The sequence below is a fragment of the Notothenia rossii genome (genome assembly GCF_949606895.1).
Source record: "Notothenia rossii genome assembly, chromosome: 8".
In the NCBI taxonomy this organism is placed as follows: Eukaryota; Metazoa; Chordata; class Actinopteri; order Perciformes; family Nototheniidae; genus Notothenia; species Notothenia rossii.
Window position 1 is genome coordinate 79,103,886 of NC_136906.1, and position 14,651 is coordinate 79,118,536.

The following is a 14,651-nucleotide window of genomic DNA, read 5'->3' on the forward strand; positions in this document are numbered from 1 at the left end:
GCAGCAGCAGAGCTCTGCAGGTGTTACCCTCTGATGCCGACCAGAAAACCTTCAGAAACATAAATAAACACAAGTGTCTAATTAAACTCATATTAATTGCCTATACTTTTAAACACATGTATTAGCCGGTGTTGTGTTCATGTTGTTTTGAAATAGTTTCATGCTCACACTGCACAGACTCTTCTGGATGTGCCATTCTTAGAGCAGTCTCTCTGACCTGGCTATAGGACGCTACACTCAACTCTCCAAGGTGTTTGATCTGACTGAGCTTCATGTTCTGCACACTGCAGAGATGAGTCTTTGGTTCTCTCTGGCAGGAAGTATCAGGAGGATGGCCTGGGGGCAGATAGAGGGCCAGATGGGAGGAGCAGCTGTAGAGGACGGGATGAAGGTCGACCAGACTTGCTGGACCACCACGCGGGAAGTCAGAAAGGAACGAGGCATTCCAAGAAGGACGAAGACTCTCTCTTGAGATATTGCAGAACGAAGCCGAGTCCTTTTCGACTGAGCAGGGCAACAGTGGGCTTCCACAAATATGACACGTGGGGTACCTCAAGGCTCCCTCTTGGGGCCTCTTCTCTTTAACATCTACATGCTACCACTGGCTGAGATAATGAAAAACAATGAGTAAGTAAGAGTAAGTGCATTGAACAAATCAATGACTGGATATGTCAGAACTTTCTTCAATTAAACAAAGATTAAACTGAGGTAATTGTTTTTGGAGCCAAGGGAGAACTGGCAAAAAAGGTTCTGCTCAACAGATGAACCGCTGACTGAACCTGAGGACCAAACTGAAAGCTGACAGGATGTTAATCAGGCGATTTGAAAAGGTCTATAGCCACCTAGCCAGGTTTGTTAGCCTCATCTAGATGTGCCATTCTTAGAGCTTCCTCTATGACGCACTTCTCCACTCACCAAGAACGCATAAGAGTACGTAAGACAAATCAAACTGTCTCACTTTCTCTTTTGCCTCATACCTGATCCCAGGATATCACCACACCTCCACTAAATGTGCAACACCTTCCTTGGCTCTGACACAAACTGTATGTTGTTTACTAAGTGAGAGCCAGGGCAAAGAGAGGTGTTAAACCCAACAAAGCGTTGTGTTGTCAGTGTGTTGGAGATAGAGAGAGAAACACAACTCATTATAACATTGATTAAAAGTACTCTTTTTATTTGGATTATATTTCATTAAAGCCGTAGTGAAAAAAGGAGAAACATATACCATTAGGACTTAAGCTAATTAAAACATCCTAAGATACTGGAGGCCTTTCAGCTTTAGGAATACATATAGAGTAAAAAGTGAGTAGTAAATATATTGTATAGACTATTGATCAGATATACAGCATGAGTATGTGCAGCAATAACAGTAAGCAGTACATGTATATATACTCTGGGTGTAAGGACATATATATATATATATATAATATGAAGACATTATGTGAATCATTAATAACAAAAACAAATCAAATACATTCTTAAAATTGATTAAACCAAGTTGAACTAGTCCCTAGAGAGCACAATGAAAAAATATGGATTAGGGATCATTTTACAATTTAGATATTTTATGAATTCATCCCAACACTGATATGTATGATCATGTGCAGCAGACACAGTAAGAGGTGAAGGTATACTAATAAAATGTATACTTTGAGTTCAAGTAATGGTAATAATACGACATTATATACAGAATAAACAGCTGGAGGTTTGATAAGCAGTAGTATAAGGTCTGGGAATGTGAGAGCATACTTAAAGGACGTTAAGTCAGAAATGAATGAATATAATAAGCTATGTTTCCTATCATATGGAGATGAGTTTCTGAAGGGCCTCTCGTGGGGCTCAGGTGTTCTCAGTCATCAGACATTTTCCAATGATCTCATGGTTCTCCTGTTTGCTCCTGTAACATATGAGGAGGTGATGTTTGACAGCAGTGGACTCTGAGGGGAGTTGATGTTGTTGATCAGTCAAACAGAGGCAGAAGGCCCTCCATCGTTTTCATAGTCCACCTCATCTTCATCAATCTGCTCCTGTCAACATGGAACAGAAACATGGTAAGGCAAGGCAAGGCAAGTTTATTTATATAGCACCTTTCAACACAAGGCAATTCAAGGTGCTTTACAAAAATGAAAGACATTCAGACAAAGGCATTTAAAAAAAGTCATTAAAAGAAAAAATACATGAATGAAAAATACATGGATAAAAGTTACAGTGCAGTCTAAGATATGAATAGTTCAATTAAAAGCAGCGGCAAAAAGAAAAGTCTTCAGCCTGGATTTAAAAGTAGTCAGAGTTGCAGCGGACCTGCAGGTTTCTGGGAGTTTGTTCCAGATGTTTGGAGCATAATAACTGAACGCTGCTTCTCCATGTTTAGTTCTGACTCTGGGGACAGAAAGCTGACCAGTCCCTGAAGACCTGAGAGATCTGGATGGTTCATCATTTAGCAGGAGGTCAGACATTTATTTTGGGCCTAAACCATTCAGTGCTTTATAAACAGCAGCAGTATTTTGAAATCTATTCTTTGACACACAGGAAGCCAGTGTAAAGACTTCAGAACAGGAGTGATGTGATCCACTTTCTTAGTGTTAGTGAGGACTCGAGCAGCGGCGTTCTGAATCAGCTGCAGCTTTCTAATAGATTTTGTAGTGAGACCTGTGAAGACACCATTGCAGTAGTCCAGTCTACTGAAGATAAAAGCATGGACAAGTTTTTCCAAATCCTGCTGTGACTTTAGTCTTTTAATCCTAGATATGTTCTTTAGTTGATAGTAAGCTGATTTAGTGACTGTTTTAATGTGAATGTTGAAACTCAGGTCAGAGTCCATGACTACACCTAGATTTCTGGCTTTATCTGTTCTTTAGAACATTGCAGACTGAAGCTCAGCGCTAACTTTTATACGTTCTGCCTTGGCTCCAAAAACCCAGAGCAGAGCTGGAAAGTAACTAAGTACATTTACTCAGTTTTGTAGTTCAGTACAGATTTTAAGGACTTTACTTGACCATCATCAGTTAATGCTACACTGAAAAATGTTTGGCTGTAAAATTACAGTAAATTACTGGTTACTAGTTGCATGGATTTCACAGTAATTGACTGTAAATATTTCACAGTAATTGACTGTAAATATTTCACAGTAATTTACTGTATATATTTTTACAGTAAATTAGAATAAAAGTACAACTAAGTACTGTGACTTTACAGTTGCCATGCCCATGGAATTACTGTGATATAGCAGTACAGAGCTGTGGTATTATGGTACCTTGCTGTACATAAATTACAGTATTTACCTGTATGTTCACACTATTACTGTAGAAGTAATGCAACACAGTAGCCAGTAATTTACTGTAAATATACAAATCTAAATAATACGATAATATATTTTAAATTTGACTGGGATTGTACCATAACTACACAATTCAATCAGCTCAATCAACAAAGAAAAACAAAGAAAATGCCCATTTCAACTTTGTATTACTCCATTGAAGTGCAAAGTACATTTCACAGTGTCTTGGACATGTTGTTATGGCCCCAACCTCTACTCTGCGGTAGTGGCTCGTGCTGAGACCCGCAACATGAAAGCATACACGCAATAACCGTTTGTAACAAGCATTTATTGATAATTAGCCGTTTGCTCACACAAGCGAAATGTGAGGAGGGCACCCGAGCCAGCCACACCACGGACCGTAGTACCCAGAGCTCCCCCCCCCTAACCAGAAATCAATTATAAACCCTATGGGAAACAAAATAAAACCGCGAAAACTGGACCACCAGGTCCTCCAGGCTAAACATATCTGCAAAAATATGGCCTACAGCTCAAAATGGCAAAGAGGTATTCTAAGGACAGTGTCTCCGGCGTTAGGATAGGCGAGACATCCTTCTCCTCCAGCTTCTCTTTATATAATATACACACGGCTGAGTGGAATTTGGAACACCTGGGCAGAGGCGGAGCCAGGGAGACAGAAAAGAAAACAAGGAGGGGAGCACGTAACACACACAGACATCCACTCAAAGTCAACAATTTTTCTGCAGAATGTGCTGACAAGGGGATTTAAATTGCCATGCCTCTTTTTGGCTTTCGAGCCCGTCTCAGGATTAATGCCCAGGAAGCACCTGGAAACACTAAGCCAAGACAACAATTTCAATTTTACATAGATGTATATGTTGCATTGTTTATTTTAAGGCATGCAGCAGTGCCCCTTTCAATTTAAGTAAAATCTGCACCAAAGAAAGAAATTAGTATTTAAAGCCAAGCAAGAAAATCACTTAATTTGTTGTGTTATCACAGAGGGTGGTCTGAATACAGTATTTTACTGTGAAATAATACAGTAACATGTTGTGAAATCCTGGTAATCATGTATCCTGGACATTCACAGTAACTGTGCCTCTATTGATTTCACTGTGAAATTCTAAATTACAGTGTTATATTGTGAACATTACAGGTAAAGACTGTAAAGTGGTAACACAGTAATTTATTGTAAAATATTACAGCTAAATATTGTGAAATCATTGTAATATTTTACAGTGTACTTTACACTTTAACTGCTCCTTATTTTGGAGCTTCATGTTGAACTTTTTACTCGTCTACATCCATTCATTTTTATAACACATTCTTGCTTTAACATCTTTTATATTCCTTTTCTTTATTTTGTATTTATTTCATTCTTAAATTGAGCAGAAATCACCATCTATGATGTATTACATGACAAATATAACTAGTTAAGCTACCCAGTAGTATGTAAAGTAAATGTAATAAACCATTCATTGCAAATGGAAGTGATACACATTAAAACATCACTTATTATAATCATATATTATATTATTACATTCTGCATCATCACTACTTTCAATTTAGGTATATTTTTTATTTTTAATCATATTTATATATTAGAGTATTTTTACATTGTAGTATTGCTACTTTTAATGAAGTACAATATCTCAGTACTTCCTTTAGTGTCTTGGTCAAGGGACCCACAGAGATACTTCATTTCAACACAACATGCACACTTTACTCCTTTGTTGAATCTTCAGCCTGTCTTATAATCACAGTTAAATGAAAATAATAAATATAACAAGCTATTATTTTATATTTAAACTCACCAGGTTTTTTGACATCCGTTTTTTGCCCCCTGAAAAAAACAAAAAGACAAACATGTTGAATTTAGCTTCCACGGTTTACTTTGTCTTTTCTCTTGAATCTATGAACCCTCACCTTTAGCTCTGGTCCAGATGTGGACTGTAACCACGGTGATGATGAGAGCTGCTAACCCCACAGACACCAGGATGACCCACCACACAGCTGGAGAGAGAGAAGTCCCACGTGTGAAATATAGTCAGAGGTTTTTAGCTGTTAAAGTATTTCTTCTCTTCAGTCTCTACCTGGTCCTTCTGGATGTTTGCAGTCCGGTCCTTTTTCTTTGTTGTTCTCAGATGCCCATTCATGCCTTGGTGGTGTTCCAGTTGTTGGAGCATCACCTTAAAGGAATAAAACAACATCATGCAAAAAACTGGAGTTAAAAAAAAAAAGTTTTATGCATAAACCAAAGGACAAAATTATGTGACGTCAAAACTTCAATTATCTGTGATTAAATGTGTGATAAGTGATTTTAAAGAACTCATTATATTCTAACCTGGTTTCTTAATTAAGAGCTTCTATTTTCTGTCACTTCACATAAAAAAACTCATTATATCCCTGATACATGTGAGATGTTGAAAATGTCTTGTTTCAGTATATTGTGATAAGAAGACATTTTGAAGTGACATTAAACAGCTCATCATGTTCTCACCTGAGGACTGAGGACTGAAGGGAAACAGATGTTCTTCTTCTGCGTAACCAGCTGTTACTGCACAAGTAAACAACTCAGACCTTGTTTTGTAACTAAAAGGAGAAGTCTGAAATGTCACAGAGGCAGAGCAGGAAGACTGTGATGTCTTAATATCTCTGTGATCTGTAACCACATCTCGACCCTGAAGCAGCCACTTCGGTGTGTGTCTACACCCTCCATATGACACCACAGAGCAGGTTAACGTCACCTCATCATGGTCCTGGTGCTCAGTCACTGAAGATGGAGATATTGTGAGAGAAAGACAACAAGAGCAACATTAACTTCATCACTGTAATCATGATTATTGTAATGATTCAGTGTATTGTCTTACAAGAAAGTTTGGATACATTATGATGTAAATACTCACTGGTAACAACAGACAGATCAACCCAAGAGTCTGGATATTGTTGTTCTCCTGATCTGAACTGTGTGCAGGTGTAATGACCAGCATCCTCCTCTGTGACCTTCTTTAGAACCAGAGAACATTTCTCTGTAACTCTCAGTCTGTCTGATTTAGCTTTGGCTTCTTTGCCAATCTGCCCGCGATGAACCAGCTCTACTCCTGCTGAGCGTCTTGAATCAGTGAAGAACCAGCTAGTCTCACACTCATCCAGATCATCTATCACATTGTCAAATGGCAAAGTGACTTCATCTCCAACTCTGACAGTGAAGGAAGAAAGTTGCCCCTCTGCTCCTGTTAAAAAATGAAAAAAATATTATAAACCGAAATTTTCATGCTCATCATTTTTGACAATTTATGTTCGCACCACCAGACACCAAATCAAATAACTTGTATGCGTGAATGTACCTGGCAATAAACTTGATTCTAATTCTGGTTTAAGATCCAAAAGTTCCTAAAAACTAAAACTGTTTATTTGTGAAAGTTTTGATTACAAATAGTTCATTAAAGTCACCACGTTACAAACACAACTCATCATTCTCAGTTAAAGGAACAGTACGTAGTAAAGTACCGTTAGTGATATTAAAGCTGTTTTATTTCATATAATTGGTAAATGGTGAATGGACTGTATTTATAAAGCTCTTTATCCAGTCTCTCACCCCCTCAAAGCGCTTTACATACAACAAGTCACCCATTCACACCCATTCCATTTTAGAGTTAATTTTAAGATTCTATTGTTTGTTTTTAAATCGCTTAATGGGCTGGCCCCTCAGTACATCTCCGACCTCCTACAGGTGTACACCCCCTCAAGCTCTTTGAGGTCGGCTGATCAGCTGCGTCTGGTAGTCCCTAAAACAAAGAAAAAGACCAGGGGAGACCGAGCGTTCTCAGCGGTAGCTGTAGTTCATACAGAGCAATGTGCCCCTTGCTCAATGAAGGGGTTATGCTGCGTTCAGACCGGAGGCTATGCGATGTTAGGGGGCGGCACGATTACATGTAAAGTCAATGCAGAGACGCGGACAGATGCAAATTCGCTCCGACGGCGAGCATGAAGCGGTGGACGCGGCGCAAATCACGCGATTGGACTGTGCTGCGTCAAACGCGAGAGTTCAATTTGTTCAACTCGAGCGTCAAATTCACGTGACGCGTTGTCGCGGAAGCCAATCAACGGTGAGGATCTCAGCCTGCCGTTACTGACGTTCAACCAGAAAACATCAGCCATTAGCCGTTAGCAGTTAGCACACAGAGATCACAGCTCCTCATATCTGTTCAGAAACTAGACAAAAGTTAAACAAGTACAAACCACAGACTGTCTGCGTCATGGTGAATACAGTCGCTGGTTTATTTATGTCTGTAGGCCGTTGTTGTGAGTGTGGACGGAGCATATACAACGTTAGCTTAGCCCGATCTCCATTCAGAAAACAAGCATTTTAAAAGGTGTTTCGCCTGCCGTCTTGTCTGCAGACTTGTCAAGCATTAATTCATGGTTTTTACTAACCGGTATCAGTATGTTGTTACGTCGGCATAATTTAGAAACGCGTATTACAATTTAATCACGGTAAAATATATTCATTTTGTTTTAGTTGTAGCTCCCGAGCCAGCGCGTCTTGTTTGAATGATGCGAGTAAACATAGCTGGCAGCCGCGGTGAAACTCGAGCGATTAGAGCGAAGCGAATATTCGCATCGCGTCCGCGTCATTATGGTTTGAATGTTTGTCTTATTACTAAAAGGCTTTAGAGTAAACTCTTTACTATTTATTTTTGTGAGTCATACTACGCTTTAAAATATGTTAGTTTAAGTGTCACTTATTTGCTGTCAGATGTGCGCTGTCGGGCAGAATCCTGCATCGGGTCGGGTACCCACGGGTACAGAGGCGCAGGAAGGTATTTTGAGTGGGGGTGCTGAGCATACTTGTCAACCCTCCCGATTTTCGCGGGAGACTCCCGATTTCATTGCCCTCTCCCGGTTTCCTCCCGGGGTCATATTTCTCCCGCATTTCTCCCGATTTCTGACAAAATCAGATTTACACACGACTGTTTCCACTCGGAATTTAATACAGCTACACCATTGTTTGGTTTCCATGGTAACACGTCTCTTTAGTAGCGCGCGCAACTCAAAGTCTGAGAGGGTGAGGCAGATATTCACAGAAAACAGAACAAGAATCGACAACTACTCTCTGCTCACTCCTTTCCTGTAAAATACAGGTCCAGCCCACACCTATGCTCCATCAAGGACGGTGCTACAGGCCGCAAGGCAGTGCACTTACAACTACAATAAGCATGTTAATGTTAATCTAACAGCTCCGGCCCCCAACTTTGCATTGCTCCCGATTTCTGAGGTCTCAAGGTTGGCAAGTATGGTGCTGAGGTGCTGGACTCCAGTGAACACTATTACGGGCACTATAGAGCACCAGGGGCGCTACAGTGGAATGTTCTACTGCAACACTCCCCACACGCAAACACACAGTACACACGTGACTGCTACAATGAAGGCTCGATAATCAGCTCACGGCATATTATGAGTGGGGAGCATCCCCCGGGGAAGATTTTTTTTAAATATTTAAGTTAAAAGCATCAATCTGGTGCAGTTTGAGAGTTATTTTTGTTCTTTTTTGATACGGAGAACTTTTAGTTACTTTGAAGCGAGGAAGTTTGTCTTCATGTTTGTATGTCGCCTTGATCAAAGAATAAACCTGATGTGATTCAACGCTACAACGATCTCTGCAAAGTTAGTTATGAAGCAAAGAGAGGCGCGTCATAACCCACACCCCGATAGAGGAAAGTGGATATTAAATGTAGAAACAGATTCAAACTCCACGACAGAAGGTATCATTCACACACCGTTCCCCATTGGGAGAGACTTGGGGTTCAGCATCTTGCCCAAGGATACATCGATTTCAATTGAGAGACTCCCTCACTAGCTTTCACTAACAGTCGTAAACAGTGTGTGTTCTCTGCATCCTCACCTGGAAAGTGGAGCAGCAGCATCAGGAATGAAGACATCATGATCCTTCTGAATTCAGACATCGTGCTTCTCTCTCGGTCTCTGGCTCTCGACTGTCAGAGTCTCTCCCCGGCTGCTTCTTTAACAAGAACTCAGTACCAATGATAACAGCAGGTGAGAACAGAAGAGGGGAAGTTGAACAGGAAGATGTGCTCTGGTTCCTCATTTCACTATTTCAGTTTATTTTTTCTGAGAACTGAAGGAGAAGTGTTTCGATGTGAAATTAGGTTAACACCAGCAGCTCTGAAGGCATGACACCATAACAAAAAACACAAGCACGTATTCAGCTGAGCAACAGTGGAATAATTCAGGCCGATATGACACAGAAGCAGTTTGAGCTGACATCCAGTCACTGTGGATGAACGTGCTAAACTTACATTGAGACACAATCTGGATGTTTATTTTAAGATGACTGCATTTCCAGGCCCTGTGTGGCTCAACACCAAGTGCAGTATGTGGAAACGATTTGCCACTGTTTCCATCTTTGCTGAATCTGTTTATCTTATTGAAAAATACAGCATGCACTTGTCAGCGTTGAGGACTCGATGGAAAGGAAAAACTGGCTCAAATCCACGGCTCCACGTCTTCTACCTTCTTCTGTCCATCGCATTTCTGGCGAGACGTTGGAAGTAAAACGAGGTGAATGTAAAAGGGGACATACAATTTATATATATGAATTCTGTGTTGTGTACATTCTTATTGGCTGGTTTCTTTGTGTTATAGAGCTCAATATGATTTAAGGGGCGAGCAGATAAGAAGCAGACCATTTTGTGTATAAAGTTTAGACACATTAAAGAGACCCTATTGTGCTTTTGGGGGTTTTTCCCTCTCCTGTAGTTAGATAGGTTTTTATTCATGGCCTGCAAAGATTAAAATCCCTGTGTTTTTCGCCCGATCGCTCCCACCCCCCCTGCCTCAAATGCCTCCATTAGACACCTTTGTTTACTTACTGAACATAGTGACATCACTATGTTACACTGATGCTTCTATTGGCTAGCGCTCCAACACATACGTGATAGGCTAAGGGGCGGGACATCCCTAAGAGGTTGACCAATCACGACAGAGCCAGCCAGCTAACCAATCAGACCAGACAGGGCTCTGGTTTCAGAGAGAGGGTGAAAAGAGGTGCTGCAGCACAGACAGTATGAGAAAAATAAAGAGCTTTCTGAACATTAAAGCATAGAGACATGTCCTAGTAGAGACACTACATACTGATACACACCTGAACATCAGCAGGAGAGGACTCTTTAAAATAGAGACACTACATACTGATATACAACTGAACATCAGCAGGAGAGGACTCTTTAAAATAGAGACACTACATACTGATATACACCTGAACATCAGCAGGAGAGGACTCTTTAAAGTAGAGACACTACATACTGATATACACCTGAACATCAGCAGGAGAGGACTCTTTAAAGTAGAGACACTACATACTGATATACACCTGAACATCAGCAGGAGAGGACTCTTTAAAATAGAGACACTACATACTGATATACACCTGAACATCAGCAGGAGAGGACTCTTTAAAGTAGAGACACTACATACTGATATACACCTGAACATCAGCAGGAGAGGACTCTTTAAAGTAGAGACACTACATACTGATATACACCTGAACATCAGCAGGAGAGGACTCTTTAAAGTAGAGACACTACATACTGATACACACCTGAACATCAGCAGGAGAAGACTCTTTAAAGTAGAGACACTACATACTGATATACACCTGAACATCAGCAGGAGAGGACTCTTTAAAGTAGAGACACTACATACTGATATACACCTGAACATCAGCAGGAGAGGACTCTTTAAAATAGAGACACTACATACTGATATACACCTGAACATCAGCAGGAGAGGACTCTTTAAAGTAGAGACACTACATACTGATATACACCTGAACATCAGCAGGAGAGGACTATTTAAAGTAGAGACACTACATACTGATATACACCTGAACATCAGCAGGAGAGGACTCTTTAAAGTAGAGACACTACATACTGATATACACCTGAACATCAGCAGGAGAGGACTCTTTAAAGTAGATACACTACATACTGATATACACCAGAACATCAGCAGGAGAGGACTCTTTAAAGTAGAGACACTAGTACATACTGATATACACCTGAACATCAGCAGGAGAGGACTCTTTAAAGTAGAGACACTACATACTGATACACACCTGAACATCAGCAGGAGAGGACTCTTTAAAGTAGAGACACTACATACTGATACACACCTGAATATCAGCAGGAGAGGACTCTTTAAAGTAGAGACACTACATACTGATACACACCTGAATATCAGCAGGAGAGGACTCTTTAAAGTAGAGACACAACATACTGATATACACCTGAACATCAGCAGGAGAGGACTCTTTAAAGTAGAGACACGACATACTGATATACACCTGAACATCAGCAGGAGAGGACTCTTTAAAGTAGAGACACTACATACTAATATACACCCGAACATCAGCAGGAGAGGACTCTTTAAAGTAGAGACACTACATACTGATATACACCTGAACATCAGCAGGAGAGGACTCTTTAAAATAGAGACACTACATACTGATATACACCTGAACATCAGCAGGAGAGGACTCTTTAAAGTAGAGACACTACATACGGATATACACCTGAACATCAGCAGGAGAGGACTCTTTAAAGTAGAGACACGACATACTGATATACACCTGAACATCAGCAGGAGAGGACTCTTTAAAGTAGAGACACTACATACTGATATACACCTGAACATCAGCAGGAGAGGACTCTTTAAAGTAGAGACACTACATACTGATATACACCTGAACATCAGCAGGAGAGGACTCTTTAAAGTAGAGACACTACATACTGATATACACCTGAACATCAGTAGGAGATGACTCTTTAAAGTAGAGACACTAGTACATACTGATATACACCTGAACATCAGCAGGAGAGGACTCTTTAAAGTAGAGACACTACATACTGATACACACCTGAACATCAGCAGGAGAGGACTCTTTAAAGTAGATACACTACATACTGATATACACCTGAACATCAGCAGGAGAGGACTCTTTAAAATAGAGACACTACATACTGATATACACCTGAACATCAGCAGGAGAGGACTCTTTAAAGTAGAGACACTACGTACGGATATACACCTGAACATCAGCAGGAGAGGACTCTTTAAAGTAGAGACACGACATACTGATATACACCTGAACATCAGCAGGAGAGGACTCTTTAAAGTAGAGACACTACATACTGATATACACCTGAACATCAGTAGGAGATGACTCTTTAAAGTAGAGACACTAGTACATACTGATATACACCTGAACATCAGCAGGAGAGGACTCTTTAAAGTAGAGACACTACATACTGATTCACACCTGAACATCAGCAGGAGAGGACTCTTTAAAGTAGAGACACTACATACTGATACACACCTGAACATCAGCAGGAGAGGACTCTTTAAAGTAGAGACACTACATACTGATATACACCTGAACATCAGCAGGAGAGGACTCTTTAAAATAGAGACACTACATACTGATATACACCTGAACATCAGCAGGAGAGGACTCTTTAAAGTAGAGACACTACATACGGATATACACCTGAACATCAGCAGGAGAGGACTCTTTAAAGTAGAGACACAACATACTGATATACACCTGAACATCAGCAGGAGAGGACTCTTTAAAGTAGAGACACTACATACTGATATACACCTGAACATCAGCAGGAGAGGACTCTTTAAAGTAGAGACACTACATACTGATACACACCTGAACATCAGCAGGAGAGGACTCTTTAAAGTAGAGACACTACATACTGATATACACCTGAACATCAGCAGGAGAGGACTCTTTAAAGTAGAGACACTACATACTGATACACACCTGAACATCAGCAGGAGAGGACTCTTTAAAGTAGAGACACTACATACTGATATACACCTGAACATCGGCAGAATATGACCCCCTTAAGCTTCTATAAGAGGATTCCATTTAGTCTTATTACCGATTTTATCTTTCAATTTTTGGTTCAGTCACGTATTTAGAAAAAAAGGAAGAAGAAAATTTGGCTATTTGTAGCGTTTATTTGCACATTTGGTTCAAAAACTTAAAGACATTTCTATTTCTGTTACATTTTTACCATAGATTATTTTAAATCTATATTTAAATGTTATTATTTCACACAAAAGGCCACCTTATATGTCAGTTCTCCTTGTATCTGTGTGCCAAATATATCCAGAGCCGCTCTCCATGGAGCTACAGAGCTTCACTTAACATTCCCAGTGAAGAGCGGCGTAACCAAACAACCACGCAGGAAACAAACACAGCTGAAGGGTGACCCTGATTAATGCAGCCCACCAACCATTGCTAGGATGTAGGATTATTCACTTTTCCAAAATAAAAGCACCTGCAACCATGCACATCTGGAAAAATCTGGTTCATAACTGTGAATGTATCCTGCTTTCTGTGTTTCATTTAGTAATGACCAATAATCAATTTTCCAGTTGAAGTCCATTATCAGATAAATACGAAACCATGGATTTCATTCTAATATCCCCACCAGAATACGTTTTTGTATCTGGATTTAAGATAGAAAGTTTACCTGCTAGTGCAACTGAAGGAAAAGAGTGGCAACAAAAGTGTTTGCAATTATTATTTTGGGATATTTTATGTACATTGACATTTGGTAGATACAGTATAGCTGCTGACAGGTCTTGCTCTTCACTGAAGACAGATATGCAGTTTGTCAATCTGCCATTAACAGGACAAAATTATCATAATTTCCACTGGCTATTGGGACGCAGTCCACATTCTGCATGGTTTTAATTACCATATGACCAAATATTATGTCATTTCATGGTCCAATATGTCCAAGGTATGTCCTGATAGGAAGTAATATTTCCCAATTGCATATATACTTCATGCTACAGTACATATTACAAGTAAAACAAATAATATATGCAGTTTTAAACAATGCAATGTTTACCCCACACGCTTGGCAGAAATATTAAGTTTTATAAATATTAAGTTCAAGTGTAGGGCTGGCGTAAATAATCATCAGTTAATCTGTAAGCATTTAAATGCAGCTTTTAAAACCAGGAAAATCTAAATATTTTCTATATAACAACATCAGAAATCTAAGACGAAAATCTAGTCTCATATCTCAATATCGATTTATTACCCAGCCATACAATTTACTTGAGTTTTTACTTGATAAAAACTAAATATAGACTCAATGTTTTTTCCCACCTAAAGGTAGAATAACACATGTCATAAAGAACAGTGGTGTCAACATGAATCAACAATAGCAGTAGTAAACAGTTAATTAGATATTTAGGATTTTCTATCTGCTGTATTTGAGAATGAAAACGGCATGATGTCATCCTGGGGGCGTGGCTATGCAAA

The 14,651-nt window shown here is 39.8% G+C and overlaps 1 protein-coding gene across 3 annotated transcripts; it reads right to left on the reverse strand.

Moving 5' to 3' along the window:
• Nucleotides 1-1,145: 1,145 nt before the first annotated feature.
• On the reverse strand, nt 1,146-9,320 carry LOC307015859 (uncharacterized protein). Of its 3 annotated transcripts, XM_079644785.1 has the most exons (8): nt 9,183-9,320; nt 6,184-6,510; nt 5,778-6,050; nt 5,371-5,466; nt 5,204-5,290; nt 5,092-5,120; nt 4,057-4,113; nt 1,146-2,027 (listed from the first exon to the last, which is right to left on the reverse strand). In XM_079644785.1, the coding sequence occupies exons 1-7, from the start codon at nt 9,241-9,243 to the stop codon at nt 4,087-4,089; spliced, it is 900 nt and encodes a 299-aa protein (XP_079500911.1). In that variant the 5' UTR covers nt 9,244-9,320; the 3' UTR covers nt 1,146-2,027; nt 4,057-4,086. The 3 variants fall into 3 exon arrangements, with proteins under 3 accessions (XP_079500911.1, XP_079500909.1, XP_079500910.1); XM_079644783.1 differs by lacking the exon at nt 4,057-4,113; XM_079644784.1 differs by lacking the exon at nt 1,146-2,027 and having other exon boundaries at nt 3,783-4,113.
• Between the last annotated feature and the right edge of the window lie 5,331 nt (nt 9,321-14,651).

Coding starts and splice junctions, on each gene's coding strand:
- LOC307015859 (XM_079644783.1), bottom strand. CDS start 9,243: ATGTCTGAATTCAGAAGGATCATGATGTCTTCATTCCTGATGCTGCTG. Junction 5,467..5,777: donor CTTCAGTCCTCAGTCCTCAG/GTGAGAACATGA, acceptor TATTCCTTTAAG/GTGATGCTCCAACAACTGGA. Junction 2,028..5,091: donor AACGGATGTCAAAAAACCTG/GTGAGTTTAAAT, acceptor CCATGTTGACAG/GAGCAGATTGATGAAGATGA.